This window comes from Salmo trutta, chromosome 4 (assembly GCF_901001165.1).
Source record: "Salmo trutta chromosome 4, fSalTru1.1, whole genome shotgun sequence".
Classification (NCBI taxonomy): domain Eukaryota; kingdom Metazoa; phylum Chordata; class Actinopteri; order Salmoniformes; family Salmonidae; genus Salmo; species Salmo trutta.
The window spans coordinates 47,783,129-47,797,595 of record NC_042960.1 but is presented as its reverse complement, the minus strand read 5'-3'; the positions used below and the strand labels follow the sequence as shown (position 1 = coordinate 47,797,595).

The 14,467-nt window shown below is 43.7% G+C and overlaps 1 protein-coding gene across 3 annotated transcripts in view; it reads right to left on the bottom strand.

Moving 5' to 3' along the window:
• LOC115192486 (acyl-CoA-binding domain-containing protein 6) overlaps window positions 1-14,467 on the bottom strand; it is a 35,900-nt gene that overhangs the window by 15,853 nt on the left and 5,580 nt on the right. Inside the window, exons 4-6 of one of the 3 annotated variants that reach the window (XM_029751047.1) lie at window positions 14,336-14,406; window positions 11,244-11,349; window positions 7,370-7,459 (exon numbers count right to left, since the gene is read on the bottom strand). In XM_029751047.1, the coding sequence (XP_029606907.1) occupies window positions 7,370-7,459; window positions 11,244-11,349; window positions 14,336-14,406 (267 nt within the window). Of the gene's footprint in view, window positions 1-7,369; window positions 7,460-11,243; window positions 11,350-11,706; window positions 13,045-14,335; window positions 14,407-14,467 lie in introns of those variants that run through there. The other 2 variants (XM_029751048.1, XM_029751049.1) reach the window with 2 other exon arrangements.

Here is a 14,467-nt window from a genome sequence, read left to right as displayed (position 1 = left end):
TTGTTTTAATACAAAGTAAAGAGCCACACACACAGGCATATAGTGACAGGGACAGCCACTGTCACAAAGCACATGCCGAGGACACGACAGGAGGAGATTCTGACTGGAGATTATTTAACAAACACAAACTGAATTTACTCCCTGCCAATATCAACTGCAGCTTCGTCCGCTTCATCGCACTGTGCTCTTCCTCCTGCCTCTTCTCCACCTCCCTCTACCTTTTTGGCTCTTTCTCTTCAAGTTGTTTCTTTCTGTGATTGTCTTTTGCTTTACCTGCACCTTCGCACCCTTTCTCTGAGATTACATCCACCCAATTGCGAACCTCCCACATTGTTTACATGTTTCCGCTCTGCAATCAGCCTAACCTAAGTCTTAAATTGTGTTTTTGTTGCTACCTGCAAATCCCATCACAGCCCATTCCCCAGCCGGCCAGCCCCCAGCCAGATTGCTGCTTGTTTGTTTGACACAAATTCCCAACAAGGAGGCCAGGATGTCTGAGATTTCACCAATGAAAAGTCCTCTCAGGGTCTTATTTACTGTGCACTTAGCGGTGGGTGTAATTGTGGATTATTGGGTCTGGACTCTGGACACACATAGTGTCCATGGGGAGGGAGAGGGAGGCAGGGACTGGGAAGTGTGAGGAGCCCGAGGCAGGGTCATGACCTCAGGGTGGTAGGGGATTGCGTAGGTCACAGCCAGGGGGGGGGGGGGGGGGCTGCAGGTGAAACTGGTGCTCTTGTCTGGACAAAGGCCTTGGTCACAGTCTTATGGTGGAAACACTGACTCAATAACACACACACACACACACACCTGTGAATGGATTTGAAATAAAATTCCTTTGTAAATGGATTAAGCAGTGCCCCATATAATATCTGAATAATAATCATCATGTTTATCTCTCCTCACATAAATGTAATTTTGAGGATATGTTCCTTTATTACAATGCTGTGCACTGTCAGCTCACATGAAATAACTGAGTGATGCTTCTGACTACAAACATGGCCCTACTTCACACAAAGCTCCAGGTTTCCCATCCGGCCCAGTTTCTGGGGTTCATTTGATAAAGAGCAGTAGAGAAGCAGTGAAATGGTGGTTATGGGCCAGTGTCTGGCATGCCATTCTGCAGTTGACAGGTGGTATATCGTTGATCTGGGTATTCATGGCCAGAGCTACCTATTGTAGTCTATTCTGATCCTGGATTAGAATCAAACAACCCATAATGCAGGTTACCGGGTTTGGACATCCACTGAAACAATCAGTTGATTAATTTCCAACAATTTTCACTGAGCAAATAATATATATATTTTTTTCATCAACAAATTAAACATAAATCATTTTTATCTTTATTTAAACGGCAGTTGGCAGAGGTCAAGGCAGATTACCGGGACATCAAATACACAACAAACCCCAAACCCCTCCTCATACACAGACAAAAGAAATGTGAGGAGGTAAAATGGAGAGTTTTCACATTCATGTGACCATTTACAATTTCCATTCTGTAGCCCTTTCCACTCACAGCCCCTGTCATCCTGTACACTGTTTGAAAATGGCAGATTTGGACACTGATAAACTCCTTAATTGTAATGCAGTGGCTGTATAGTAACATGCTACATATGACGTTAGACCTCAGGCTCTGAGCTTCACAGTGCTGCATTGGTTTTGACTACCAGCCGTTCTGAACTTGAGCACCGTACGCGACAGGAAGTTGCCTGAGTGACAATCCGTTTTTGTTTAAGTGAGTCAGGGAAATGCTGTAAATTAATAGGACTATGTATTTTGAAGGATGAGACGTTGAGGATTATAATAAAATATATTTTTGATGTCATACAAGCAAGCCAAACACCCATGAGTCCAAATGTGCACTTTACATTTCCATATCATAAAACTGATGTAATATACAGTGTCAACGTTTATGATCACTATGTTTGATGTAGTTACAAGATGACATGGCATCATACCTTGTGTTATTCTGAACAGAATGAGCTCGTTTGTCTACTGTAGAGAAAGCGCAGTGCAGCAGAACACCTGAATGCCCCCATGACTCCTTTCTATGTGCACCAAAAACCAACAATCTGTTTCAGGGGTTGGAATCGGTTCAGGGAACAGAACCAAAAACCGTAAAATAACATTTTTCAGGGAACAGAAACAAAAGTGATCTATACTGTTGCAGAACATAACCATTATTTTAAAAGCATGGTTAATAGTCATTTACATTACAGGCATTTATTTGTAGTCCAACAACAAAACGCAACATAGCGCCTATACCAAGCCCTCTGTCACTCAGAAACTTTTTCCACTGTCTGCCTGCAAGCTGAAAATCTTTGCCTGTGCAGGCTACCTGTCCCTCCCCCTAGGATACTTGATTGGGAGAGAGATTTTGGATTAACTTTTTCAATGCTAGTTAAGGATACTTTAGGCCTAGTTATCACGTTTCATGTTGGATTTATTAAGTACAAAGACGTGTTTTTAATTCTGGTGCCACTGTGCACACCCACAAGCTTGTTAGCTAGCTCAAACGTGTTAGCTAGCTAGCTCAAAGGACATTCAAAGTTCCTCCATAGATGCCGCTCCTCCTAGTTATAATTCTGTGGACCTAACTTAGATCCTGCATGTCATAACAAGATGCCCATGCTTCAAGCCTCTCCCCACCGACACAATTTCAGTCGCATCTTGCACCATGGGCTACACTTATCTGTCCATCACGCATGTAAACAACTAGCTTGCCTGCTCTATCCACACGGACTGGTAAAGTCATTAAAATGAGCTCAAGGTAAAAAAAACAGTTGATTTTACAGGCAAAAAAAAAGGAACAATATAAACCGGTAATTTTGGGGGGTTGGAACTGGTAAAGAACTTTCTTTTGGTGGTCGGAACAGTGGAACGAAACAAAACATTGTTCTGTTCAGAACGAAACGATTGGGAAATTATTTTGGTTACAACCCCTGATCGGTTTACCTAAATTGCATTTTGAAAGCGTAACACTAATATCGTATTTACTAACCTAGCTAGTCATGTTGGCTATAGAACAAGCTTCCAAATGATTCCCACCTGACCCCGAATGTGATTTATAATGGACTGTTTTTGGATTGCGTAATGAACAACAGTAATTGTGTGAAGGCGGGGATACAGGGTTGTCTTCCAAACAAAACAGTGTCCTTGCTCTAGTTCCTCAACGGCACATCTAGGATACACTGTTACAAAAGCACCTTACAGTTGAATACTTCTTTGAGCCATAAAAGCGGATTGAAATTTGTGCACACTTTGGAGTGGTGTGGCCACTTGGAGAGACCAGTTAGACCTCTCAATCAAACCTTAGTACCTTTTTGGGGTTTTATGTTGCACCTACAATACATTTTCCAGGAATATTCTTATCATGTTACTGAATATATCCAGAGTATTTTCAGATGTTGTATCCAGTCTTGTGTCAGGTGAACTGTTGTGTCCTCACCTTTGGTCTAATAATTCTGCATAGACATTTTTGTCATTCAGCCGACAGTCTTCATCAGAGCGACTTAAGCCATGTTCACATTGGCAGTTTGAAATGACTCAAATCCAATTTTTGGCATATCCGATTTGAATCTGTTATTTTTCCTGCAGTATGAACAGCCAAAAGTCATATTTCAAGCCACATTCCAAACCACCTACGAAGGTGGTTTGAAATCAGATACAAATCTAATTCCTGGCCATGCGACTTGTGTCATAACAGTCAAATCTGATTGATTGTGGTGGTTTTTGGACTATTATTGGGCATATCTTGTTGCTTAGTCCCTTTAACCATATCTACATGTACATACTACCTCAATCAGCCTGACTAACCAGTGTCTGTATGTAGCCTCGCTACTGTTATTTATCACTGTCTTTTTACTGTTGTTTTATTTCTTTACTTACCTATTGTTCACCTAATACTTTTTTTGCACTTTTGGTTAGAGCCTGTAAGTAAGCATTTCACTGTAACACCTGTTGTATTCGGCGCACGTGACAAATAAACTTTGATTTGCTAGATACTCTGTTGACAGTTTGACAATAACATCTGGTAGCTAACGATCTTGTTAGTTTACAAACAAATTAGCGAATGTGCTAGAAAGCCAAATAGCTACCTAGCTAGCTAGTTAGTTGACTGCTGTGGCTAGCCCAAAAAAATCACTTATTTTGAAAGTTGCATCATCTTATCCTTTGAGGTATTAAAAGTGTTATTACACTATGATTTTGAACATCAAAGCAACTGGGAAACTTCAATGGCAGCCATTGTTGTCACCTCAGCTTGCTACATAACTTCTGAGTGATAGGAAGCACGAGCACCACCAGCAATCAGCCTACACCATTGTGCAAACACCCGTCGTTACTATGACAACTAGCGTAGCTATGTCAGCAAATGACTGCTGTCTGAACACGCACCAATCCAATTTGGTCACTTATAACTTGCTGTTTGGACAGTCAGTAGTACAAAACTGATTTTAGCATTAAAACCTGCAGTTTGAACAAGGCTTTACAGGAGCAATTAGGGTTAAGCTTGTTCATGGGCATATTTCAGTTACTGGCCCAATGCTCTAACAGCTAGGCTACCTGCTGCCCATTTTCCAATACTGTTAAAACTGTTCCCTTTCAATTGCTACCATAGTTATGCATATGCTTTTCCTATTTTATCTGTAAAAAACATTTCAATTTTACTCTATCCTTATACAGTAGGCCAATTCCTATGTCTAAAAGGTTAAAAAGCATAGCATCTAAGGCATTTAGTCTAGTTCAGCATGGCCAGAAAGTGACTGAAAACAGCAAACTAATAGAATCTAATGAGAAGTAGCAGGCTTCTTATCTCTATCAATTCCCAGTTCTGTGGGGTTTACATTGTATAATAATTATGCAGAGACTGTTGCATGATTTAGCTAGCCGTATTTCCTTTCGGACACCCATGCCATCTCGTAAATCTGTTCTCAATAATTATTGTGCAAAAGTCCAGTTATTTTTACCCTCCCTCAGGCAGCTGACTGGGTACCGCAAAACATAGGCAGAGAAGGAGATGGGCTGTAGGGGTTTCCGATGACCTGAGAGGGACTGCCGAGTGACCTCTCACACTTGGCCTTAACGAGAACTGTCTGCCATTCAACTGCAGTTACTGGTACCTACGCTCAGAAATAGTACATGGATGTGAATAGCTATATTGTACACACTCTCCTGGAGCAAGTATCTGAAATGAATCTGAGATGCCAGAGATGTACCGGGATTAGATTTGACCACCTTCAACCACTTATTACAATTTTATTTTTGACATCCGTGTGCTGTTACTGTAACTACTGTTACGGTTCATAAATGTAGGCTAAATACAGTACATGGGGGCTTTAGAGAGAGGCTTCACTTCTCTGTAATTACAACGCAGCATTTAACACGCCTCCATATAAGTAGTCATTTTGTCTTGTTAAACCATGACCATAGCCACCGCTAGACAGACCAAGATTATTATTTTAAGCCAGCGCTCTGGTTTTCATCCACACCAAAAATGTTCAGGGCCACAAAAAGAAAGTCATTTGCAAGTGTTCTGATTATATGGGTTGTATAATGCAAACAATTTGCCTGATTACTCCCAATTGATTCGTTTTACTGTGGGGTGGTAAAGCCCCTGGCTCCACAACTGTATGCACAACAGCATTCATTTCCCGATGCATCACTCAGCCAGCTTAAGACAAAGCCAAAGCTGCCTGCCTGCCTCTAAAGCGGAATGGTGTTCAGGGTTTTTCTCCACAGCCAGGTCACTAAACAAAGTATACCTGCTTACTGTGTCGGATAAACCCAATGGGATTTGTCGATATCACAAAACGAATTAAAGTAGACCTGCTCAGAGGGATCGAGGGATAGGAAGTGTGTCACTGGGCCTATAGCCTACTCTCATCAGCCACAGGTACTGAGCCCCCACGGATACAGAAGGATTGGCTATGTGGTGTGTTAGCGATGTAGACTGTAGGTGTGTTTAGGATGTGTGCTTGGCTGTTGAAGGCTAGTGAGTGACAGAGAATTCTGTGTCATGCGCCTTTTAACACAATTGTGAATCTCACAGAAATCTTTAAATCCCCTAAAATATCTGTCCCTGTGACATCTGCGTCGAGCACCACTTGACCCCTAACCCCAGTTTTTTGGTGTGTGTGCAGGGCTCAACATTAACGCTTGTCCTCTTCTCCGGGACAAGTATTAAAAAAATAGTAGGACAAGAAGAATATAGATTTAAGTTGTCTGAACGGACAAGATAAAATAAAAAATAATAATTCACAATATCATAGAAATACTCTGATCAGAGGCCAACATTGGAATAATATTCAAATCTATTTTTCGTTTAAATCAATAAAAAAGTTTACATGTCAAAGTGTAGGTGAAATGCATATTGGCTACAGCCTCATGTCCAAACCGACGCTAACAGTAGCCAAACTTTGAGAATTTTAATTAGTTACATAAATATAGGCTAAAAGGCAGTCATGTTTGACAAATATAATGAAGGATCATTAACATTAACGTCTAAAGGCTTGATTCTGTCAACATACTCGAGGCACGTTCAGATCAAATGGTCACAACATCAGAGAGTGAAGGACAGTGCCTTGCGTATCACCCACCTTGAATCTGAGTGGAGGCGGTCAGCATTTTGAAACTATTTAACGACAAACTTAATTGTTTAAAACCTGGACGTTTTATGTAATTTTATGAAGCATGTCTTTGTCTTACCTTGTTTCAAAGTACCCTTGCTAAAATACAACTTCAGAAATGTTGAGGGAATTATTTTATAGAAACACCTAATGCCATTGAAACTAGCATTTTTTCAAAACAGCTTTACTTTAAATTGTCCAGCAGCCAAAGGCACAAGCCTAGTCATGATTAACTCATGCCAGTTGATGCATCTTTAGATCTCCCCTCTTTCTAAATTTCTAACAGATATTTTCATCTGTCATATAAAACACGCGTGCAATTATTTGGTTGTAATTGTAATGTTGCAATATTTTATTATAGGCTATCAAGGATGGCCAACCATCCTCCAGGACAGCCTTAAAGGGGCAGTGTTGTATTTAGAGACATGCTTGAGATATGCAAAGAAGCCAATAGGCAGAATGTTGCCTACATTTTTGTCTGATTCTCTATGGTAAAGAAGATGGTAATGCATTTTATTTTGTAAAGTGGTTCCTTGCACCATATAATGAAGTAAAATAAATGGGGGGAGGGGGTGACTTGAACTTTTGGAAAAGTAAAAATATTTTTATATATATAAACAGCGTGTGTATGTGTGTGTAATAATATATATATACACACACACACACACACACTTTAAAAAACTGTCCTACTTGGACTGTGGCTAAAAAAGTGAATGTCAAGCCCTGGTATGTGTGTGACTCACCTGGCTGTTTATGTCAGCGCTGTTCTGCAGTAACACAGACACCAGGTATTTGTGTCCTCTGTCACAGGCCCAGTGTAGCAAATTCCTGCCCTGAAACACATAAAAGATGTGCCTCTTTACTCCTGCATAAACAGACTCTACCATACATGATCAGGTAATCCAAGGAACAATAGGCATTGATTGCCATCATTGCAGTAGCAGCTAATGAGTTGGAGTCAAGATACTGAATCAAATATGTGAATCTTTTTTTTAGGTAAAACCCTCAAAGTATATGTCAGTACTTGTTTACACACCGAAACACTATCTATTATAAATCAGATCTCTTGATCAACAATACTTTTTCTCGCGAGGCAAACAAAAATCTGGCGCTACCGGTAGGTACTTAGTAAGGTTGCCTAGTCTAGTGAGTGGACTATAGCTGTTATGGATAGTGACAGTGTGTGTGCGGCTGTCTGACCACACACATATATGAAAATGCGGTGAGGGGACCTGCTGGAGCGTTCAGTAACATGGATGGAGGCCCCAACCCCTCCTCACCTCTAACAGAACCATCTATTCTCTTCTGTTATGCACCGGCTCCACAAAGTTAACTCCCCAATAGACTTCTCCCCTTAAGAAAAAATTAATTATGCAGTACAATTTATAACTCAAGAGCCTTCAGATCCCAACTATAAAACGAGGTGGTGACAGGATGAGCTCTGCCCTGTCTCCTTGCCAGCAGGAGGGGTGTGTATGTGTGTAAAGGGTTGGGTCAGGGCTCATCCAGGAGCTCAGGGACAAATTGCAGAGGGCCGGCAGAGTCCTTAAGAGTTGATAGATGGGATGCTGCGGACAAAACGAGAGCACCCCCTTGATCAGTCATCACCCCCCCCCCCTTAGTTCCAATCACCTTGTTCTGATAAAACCGCCACAGTGAGCTCATTTTTCAGTTTGGCCAATTAGATCAAGCAAACTCCCTAAGTCCTATTCTATTGCTCAAATTCTATTGATCACCACGGCTGTATGTTAAAATTGATATTTATGAGAGAGGCCGCAGCCTAAATACTGATGTGCTTTCTCTCGGTTTTTGATGCGCCCCTTTGATTGTTTGTCACATTTCCATCACTACATTGTCGCTGCCCTTTTCTTCTAATACGTTAATTCCACTTTGGAACGTTCTGTATATACTCTCAAGAGAACTATGTTTTGGGAACTAGTGAAGTTCACTATAACCTCTCAACTGAATTGGTCTTCTCAGACTAAGACAGCACACTCATAAATACTCCATTGGGATGTCTGGTTGGATAAAAAACAACATTTTCACAAGGGGAAAAAAATACTTTGAAATAACCATTCATCGTAAGGAGGAACATAACTTCACAGTAGCACTCTCGTTTGTCTGAGATGACAACAAAAGGAAACGCTACTGGAAATCATCCATCAGGAAGCAGCGCTGGCGGCACTTTCTGTCATAGAAGGTTAAGCTACCTCCCTGTCAGAGTGTTGTGGGGGATTAGCCAATGACAGGCTCTTTGACTCGCACCCACGGTAACACACAACAGACGCGTCTAAAAGGGGCTGAAAGGGCACTCTCCTCAGCCGCTGCCTGCTCCTCAGTCTCAGTGGGAGGGGACCTGTCAGCTCAATTGGCTCTAATTGAATGGGGTGGGACTTTGTTCCAGAAAGAGAGAGAGAAAAGAGGAGTTCCTTGGGTGGTATTACAACATGAAATCCCGCCCTCCATTGTTGGGGTACATGGTGGTTAGTGGTGGTTGTGTGGTCTCTCAGTGGCATGTGGGGACCTGTGTGAACACTTCACCCATAGAGCGTCTACTGGGACAGACGCTCGTACACTATACAACCGCATAGCAGGAATAGGCAAAAACACAAAATCTCATGATTATTCAGAGATTGAAAGAGACAACTTCATGAGGGCTGAGGGGGATTCGATTAGTGAACTCTGACTAGACTCTATTCATACTCTCCAGTATATTAGTCACAGTATTGTCTAGAATCAGTGCCTTGACTTCAGCTCTGGGTAGTGTAATAGAGATAGGGTATAGTCTCTCAGTGCAGCATAACAGCACTATCCAAACAGACCTCCCAACTGACTAAGAATAGTGAGAAGCAGCTAAAGTACTGTAAAACACCAGTCGGTTCCTGTGTGTGTGAAGTGAACACACACACACACACACACCCATAAACCACCGTTTGTCAAGCTTCTGCATGGGCCATGACTCACAGCATGTGTGATTGATCCCATGCTCATGGCTGGTGTGTGTGGATGATGTATACCTGCAGTGTGGCCCCCAGGCCCCCGTCTCCCCAACAGTAATGAGGCAGCCTCAATGAGTCATAAAGACTGAGGCAGGCGGCTGGACACCCTGATCTATTCTCACCATCATTAGGATTATTTCCCCATTCGCCCCACGCCTGCACTGTACATTACAGCTAATGCCTTTGGCCTCTGAAGGGGAGTCAAGGGACCAGCCACCCCAGGGGTCAGAGGCCACCACCCAGCTCATATCACCCTGAATTAAAGTGCCAATATCCCCAACTGGTGAAAACATCAGGTAGAACATTCTGCAGAAGAACAGTCTGAGTCATTAATACTGAAGGCTTTGGTTATCAGTGGAAACAAGAGTAATTTATACAGTCTCTTGATTACTAGCGGGACATTCAATTGTAGGCACATTCCAATTAGTGGGATAGTCGCTACTGCAAGTGGCGAACACAGGCTCCTTGGTAGATCAAAACCTGAATGATTTAAATAGCAAAATATTAATCTATACTTCAAAGAACAGTCAGTCAGTGGCTGTTACTGTTGACTCCAGAATGTAGTTTACCCATTCAAACTGACCATGTCGCTGCTCTATAGTTTCACCCAGTGAGATATACGTCCATTTCACTCATCCACACTCACCAAATCTTCCAAAAACATCTGCAAAGAGGGAACATGGTGGGATATGTTCATCTATTTAATCAGACACGGCTGTCTGTCTCTCTATGAATGGATACCAGAGACATTCCCTTCCCATCTCTCTCAGCTGGGGGCCTATCTGAGATGGACCCATAAAGATAAATAGAGGACTCTAGTGCCCAGAAGCCAGTTTTAGCATGGGCAGCTATCTTGAAGAAGTCAACTGGGTGGGACTTCCTATGGGTTAAGGAAGGATCACATGATTCCATCTGGGTCATCAGGAGGGTTCAGCCAATTAATTATACTCGAGAGGAAACATTCCATATCTGCAGGTGACAGTAAATCGCCAACCTTGACTTTATACCTGTTCAAACACACTCCAGGTGGCAGTGTGCACCCTTTCAGTTTGTTTATCAACTCATAGAAGTAGTAGAAGAAAATGTACTACTTCAAAATGGAGATGGCCTCAATGGTGCTGCCCCTGCTCTCACAGACAACATCTATCTAAGTCTATGGATGGACCACATCAGGGGCTGTGGATGGAACTTCACTACTGCCCTCTGCTGGTCAGACCGGAGACCTGCAGTACACTGGTAAACAACACTGGAGTGACCACACACAGACCTCCACCATCTGGCCTGGCTAGTCATACAGCAACGGGTTCCTTATTTGAAGAATTGCTGTGATGAGAGGGACTAAGCCATTTTCCTTCTGTGATAAGCGAATAAAGCAGATGAATAGATTTGAGGTCAAAGTGAAAAACATCTAATGACCTTAACGCCTTAAGCTTCTCTCTTAGATCGGAGATATATTAGAGTGAAGTGTTCCCATAGACTAAAAGTCAATTTGAGGCCAAACACAATGGAGTTACGGGGGGAATAATGAACGATATTGCAAATGAGCTGATTTTACCGTTGGAATTAATAACATGTATTGTTTAACAAGAGGGCTCTTTGAACATAGGATGCCACTTACCTCTTCATCTTTTGCGTTGACATCCACTTCCTTGGAACTGATAGCTGTGGTAATGTGTTCTATGTTGTTCTCTCTGCAGTAGTCAAAGATGTTCTTGTCTTCTTCCCTGTGAGGGGATAGGAAGGAGGAAGCATCAGTCAATGTACCTGTGCATGGAAGTGAAGGAACCGTCTGGCATCAGATGAGAAGAGACATCTGTTCTTCTGGGAATTCTCCATCTCAGCAAAAACAATCAACACCAATAACAACACCACCATACACACCTCATACATATCTAGATCGGAATAAAATTAGATTGATTAATAATCATAGTGAAATTATACATTTATTTCTGTCATTAACAAATCTTAATATGAATACACATCCCAATATATTCTATAGGTGTGGATGAGGTTAACACCACTGGAAATAGTTACACACCCCCCCCCCACCCACCCACACACACACACCCCCCCCACCCACACACACACACACACGCTATGACAGGGTGGGTGGGATAAACATAACATACCCTCCTACTCATCCCTGGTGAGTCATCCCTGGGGAAGCAGCAAGGTACGCCACACTAGCTCTAATTATTCCCCCCCCCTTAATCACCTCCTGGCATTAGGGCCACGCCAGGCAGGGCTGTTGGGGTGGGGGACGCACGGGGACAGAGGGGAAGGGGCCATATCTCATTTAGGGCTTTACGCCTTCCCTCTCTTACCCAGGGCTCCTGATTAATTGCATTTAGTGGGCCATTGTCTGACAGAGAGCAACCCAGTCCCAGCCCCAGCGGAGGACAGGCCAGGCTGGCAGGGCCCCTCACCACCAAGTTGGGGAGGGTAGCATTACAGTATTCGTGGTTAGCGGGGCTAAGAGCTACCTAACTGGAGGGGAAATGAGAAATGATTAGGATACAGTGCAGCAGTGGTTCTGCTTAGTGTTCGGCAGTATCTGAATAAGAGGTACCCTCGGTTAGGATCTACGTATCCGCAAAGAACCGAGGGAACCTCAAAATGGAGCCCAAAATAGCAACAGTGTTAAACAGAGCACTGTGGAGCCCTCTCTCCCTTTGTTCCTGATGCTTGCCTTGTGCCTCAATCACCAGTTGATTTATAAACAGCTCATTCCAGGTGAACAGAATAAGGTTACATGTGAGGGTACATTCATTTACATGCTCATGAGAATCATGTTTATTCATAAGTGGGGGGCTGGCCCCTCCCCCTCTGGTGATCGCCACGCTGACCCCGAGTGTCCCTGCCACGTGGGCACCATCCGTCTCCCACGGCAACTAATCAATGGCGGAGCTCATCAGTCAGGCTGCGCTGGCCGGCGAGGGTTTGGCCTCACGGCGGCCGGCCGCCTGACAGCACGCACGCGATTAATGGCGCCCTGATAAATGACCCGCCGCACGGCATGCTGGGAAGGTCACAGGCTACTCTGTCATCCCCACCGCCTGGTTAACCACAACTGACTACGAGTGAGGGGGGGAGGGAGGGAGGGGGTAGGAGAGAGAGAGACCCTGATGTGTGTGAGTGGCCTAAGTGTATGGCAGTGTACGGGCAACTGTGATATCATTTGCATGTTGTAACTACTGTGTAACTAATCAGTAAATGTGGATTTGGTGTCATGACCCATGAACACCACCCTGCATCCAGAACACCACCCTGCGTCCAGAACACCACCCTGCGTCCAGAACACCACCCTGCGTCCAGAACACCACCCTGCGTCCAGAACACCACCCTGCGTCCAGAACACCACCCTGCATCCAGAACACCACCCTGCATCCAGAACACCACCCTGCATCCAGAACACCACCCTGCAAGAGTAAAACCCACATCACCCTCATACCTAGCCCAGTTCACCGACACACACACACCAGCCTCATAAAACACACAGTTCTGCTCCGCAACCCAGTCCAGCATACTGACAGATATCCCCCTCATCCATCAGCCTGCATGCCAGCCCTTCAGGAGAACACTCATCTCCCAACACAGCCAGGCGGCTACTGATGACTTCAACAGCTCCACCATCAATCACACACATTCGTATAGGGAGGTCACCCACACACACACACAACAACAACAAAGAGCTATGAGTGGCAATGAGAGAACTCACACTTGCTGTGACTTTCCAGCCAAGTGGTCTAGAACATCAGCTAACCATAAGTCTGATGTTCATCAGAGCCTTTTACAAAAGTGTAGCTCACACAAATCTATTCCATCACAAACAGCAGACATCTGAGGGGTATCGCCAATCAATCCTGCATTTGTCAATACACATTCCACACATAGCTAACCGAACCGGAGCAGAAAATGAGCAAAGAGGATGCAATTAACTCAGTAACAAGCCCTTGCTTGAAGAGGCAGACTATGTAATATGGAGTGGGGCTTCCTGTACTGAGAGGGGAAAATTGGATATTCAGCGAACCAGTGAGTGTAACAGTTTGGAGCGGGACACGCCCGAGGTAGACCTCGCCGAAGGGGAATGTTAATGACTTTCTGTCCCCACGGGGCATCCCCATTGGCTATCACCAAGAGGGTCGTCGCCAGGGGAGCCCGTGCCACGTGGCAGCGTTCTATACCCAACGCTCTCTCATTTCAACACGTTATCGAAAAAGTAATTAAAGGCGGGCATTTTCAGGCCACCTCTCCTCAGCGCATGCATACTAATGAGGATAATTTAGGGGAAAACCTGCCTGATTCAGCTGTCATTTTAATTTCCAAAAGAGCCTTTTTTCCCAGAAACGAGGTGGTGTGTACGCTTGATCAAGCTTCTGAGGGTTCCCATAAGGAGAGTGAATATAATTAACATAAAATCAGGACTGTCTCATGTTCCCAAAACAGTTTTCAGCAGCGTTTCACAAACTCGGTCCTCGGGACCTCAAGGGGTGCACGTTTTGGTTTTTGCCCTAACACTACACAGCTGATTCAAATGATCAAAGCTTGCTAATTAGTTTATTTGAATCAACTGTGTAGTGCTAGGGCAAAAACCCAAGGACCGAGTTCGGGAAACCCTGGTTTACAATCTGCAGAAGAACTTCTGACACTCAGAGCTCAGTGCAGAGGAAGTTTGTCTCTGATATAAGACAGACAGAAACTGTGAGGTACCTGATCATTTCTTCTTGGTAGAGGGAACTGACTGTTGGGCCTCCAAATCCTGTCCTACGCTCTCTTCTCTCCTGGAACAAGAAGCAAAACATTATACCCTGACATTCATTCAAAAGCATAATTTTGGTTCCA